The 1,795-nt window shown below is 61.6% G+C and overlaps 1 protein-coding gene across 1 annotated transcript in view; it reads left to right on the forward strand.

The window, feature by feature from the left end:
* LGR6 (leucine-rich repeat containing G protein-coupled receptor 6) overlaps window positions 1–1,795 on the forward strand; it is a 24,048-nt gene that overhangs the window by 10,321 nt on the left and 11,932 nt on the right. The window contains exon 5 of the mRNA XM_014533400.1: window positions 1,683–1,754. Within this exon, the coding sequence (XP_014388886.1) occupies window positions 1,683–1,754 (72 nt within the window). The remainder of the gene's footprint in view (window positions 1–1,682; window positions 1,755–1,795) is intronic.

Consider the following 1,795-nt stretch of genomic DNA (forward strand, 5'->3'; position numbering starts at 1 on the left):
TTTTTAGAGAGAGTGAAAGGAAGGGGAGAGGCAGAGAAAGAGAAACATCGATGTGAGGGAGACACATCTATCGGTTGCCTCCTGCATGTGCCCCGACCGGGGCTGGGGATTCAGCCTGCAAATGAGCTACGGGCCCTGGACCGGAATCGAATCCGGGACCCTTCAGTCTGTGGGCAGACGCTCTATCCACTGAGCCACACCAGCTGGGGCGAGGGTGTCCATAACGGTACCACCTCTGACAGCCAGGGGTGCGGTCTCAGGCCCTGCCACTGGGTGGGATGCGTTCCTGTCTCCCAGGCCTGGAGGAGCAGAGAGAAGCCATGGGGTGATCAGCCAGAAACCCCCCCCCCCCCGCAGGGTGATTACCTGGAAGACCGCACCCCTGGCAGGGCCTGGGGCCTGGGGTTCCCTCTGTCTTCCTTTCCCGCGGGGAGCGGGGAGGCAAATTAGCTCCCAGCTAATTGCTGCGAGTGAGTGGTAAGTTCATCGGGTAATTACTGAGGGCTCAGAGGTTCCGTGGAATTGCTTGGGGTGCCACACCCCTGGCTGGGGCACAGGTGCGTCACCGACCCTGCCCAGCGGCCACGGCGTCCCCCGCTCTTGGGAATCTGGTGGAATCTGTCACGTTCTCTGACCTGGGAGCTGCAGGACCTGGACGGGCATCCTCAGGGGCCACGCCCGTGTGCCAGGCGGCCAGGTGTCCGTCCCAGGAGGCAGGGGGACTTGCAGAGGGCGAGCAGAGCAGGTGTTGGAGTCCAGCTTCAGGGCTACTCCGGCCGCATCCCCAGGGAGGGGGTCAGGGGGCCGGGAAGTGAGGGCCTGGGACAGTCCCAAGGGCTGACCAGCAGCAGCGCCTGAGGGGGTCCTGCAGGGCTGGGCAGGTGTCAAAGACTGTGTAGCGAAGAGAACAAGAGTCCCAGCAGGTATCATAGACACCAGGGCCCGGCCGGCGTGGCTCAGTGGTCGACCTATGAACCAGGAGGTCAGGGTTCAAGTCCCAGGCAGGGCACATGCCCGGGTTGCAGGCTCCATCCCCTGTGCGGGAGGCAGCCAATCCATGATTCTCTCTTATCATTGATGTTTCTAGCTCTCTCTCCTTCTCCCTTCCTCTCTGAAATCAGTAAAAATATGTTTTTTAAAAAAATGATAGACACTCTGTAAAGCCCTCTCTGACTGCTCTGGGTCACCACCTCCATGAAGCCCTCCCTGACTGCTCTGGGCTCACCAGTCCCCCCCCACCACTGAGCTTGTCTGCAGCCTCCCAGCTATAACAGAACACTTAGCCCTTAATTATATGTTGTCTGCAGTGGTTGGCTGTTGGTTCCCATCGGTGTGCCGGGCCACTGCATCATGCGGGCTGGGTCCTGGGGAGCCTCAGACCAGAGCCCCCTCAGCCCCTGCCAATCAGGCCTCTCTGAGAAGGTAGTGGGAGCCCGTATCGGCCGCGGCCGGACGCTCCTCTCCAGTTAAGCAGGGCAGCCCCTGGTCCGTCCAGCCTTGGAGACTGTGCCTTCCGAAGTCGGGCTTCGCCAATCACTTTGTCCCTGGAGTCAAGGGCTGGACCAGTGGGGTCATTCTGTCCACACTTCAGCCTCCTCCTCAAGCCGCCGTCTGCCCCTTCCCTCCTCCCCCGGGCTCGGTGCTGCGGGCACCCGGCTGACCCGTCTTTCCTTCCCACACAGGCATCTTCATAACAACCGAATCCAGCGTCTGGGGACCCACAGCTTCGAGGGCCTGCACAGCCTGGAGACGCTGTGAGTGCGGGTTGTGGTCGAGCTCCGTCCTGTCAGGGGCG

This window comes from Myotis brandtii, unplaced genomic scaffold, assembly GCF_000412655.1.
Source record: "Myotis brandtii unplaced genomic scaffold, ASM41265v1 scaffold975, whole genome shotgun sequence".
NCBI lineage: Eukaryota > Metazoa > Chordata > Mammalia > Chiroptera > Vespertilionidae > Myotis > Myotis brandtii.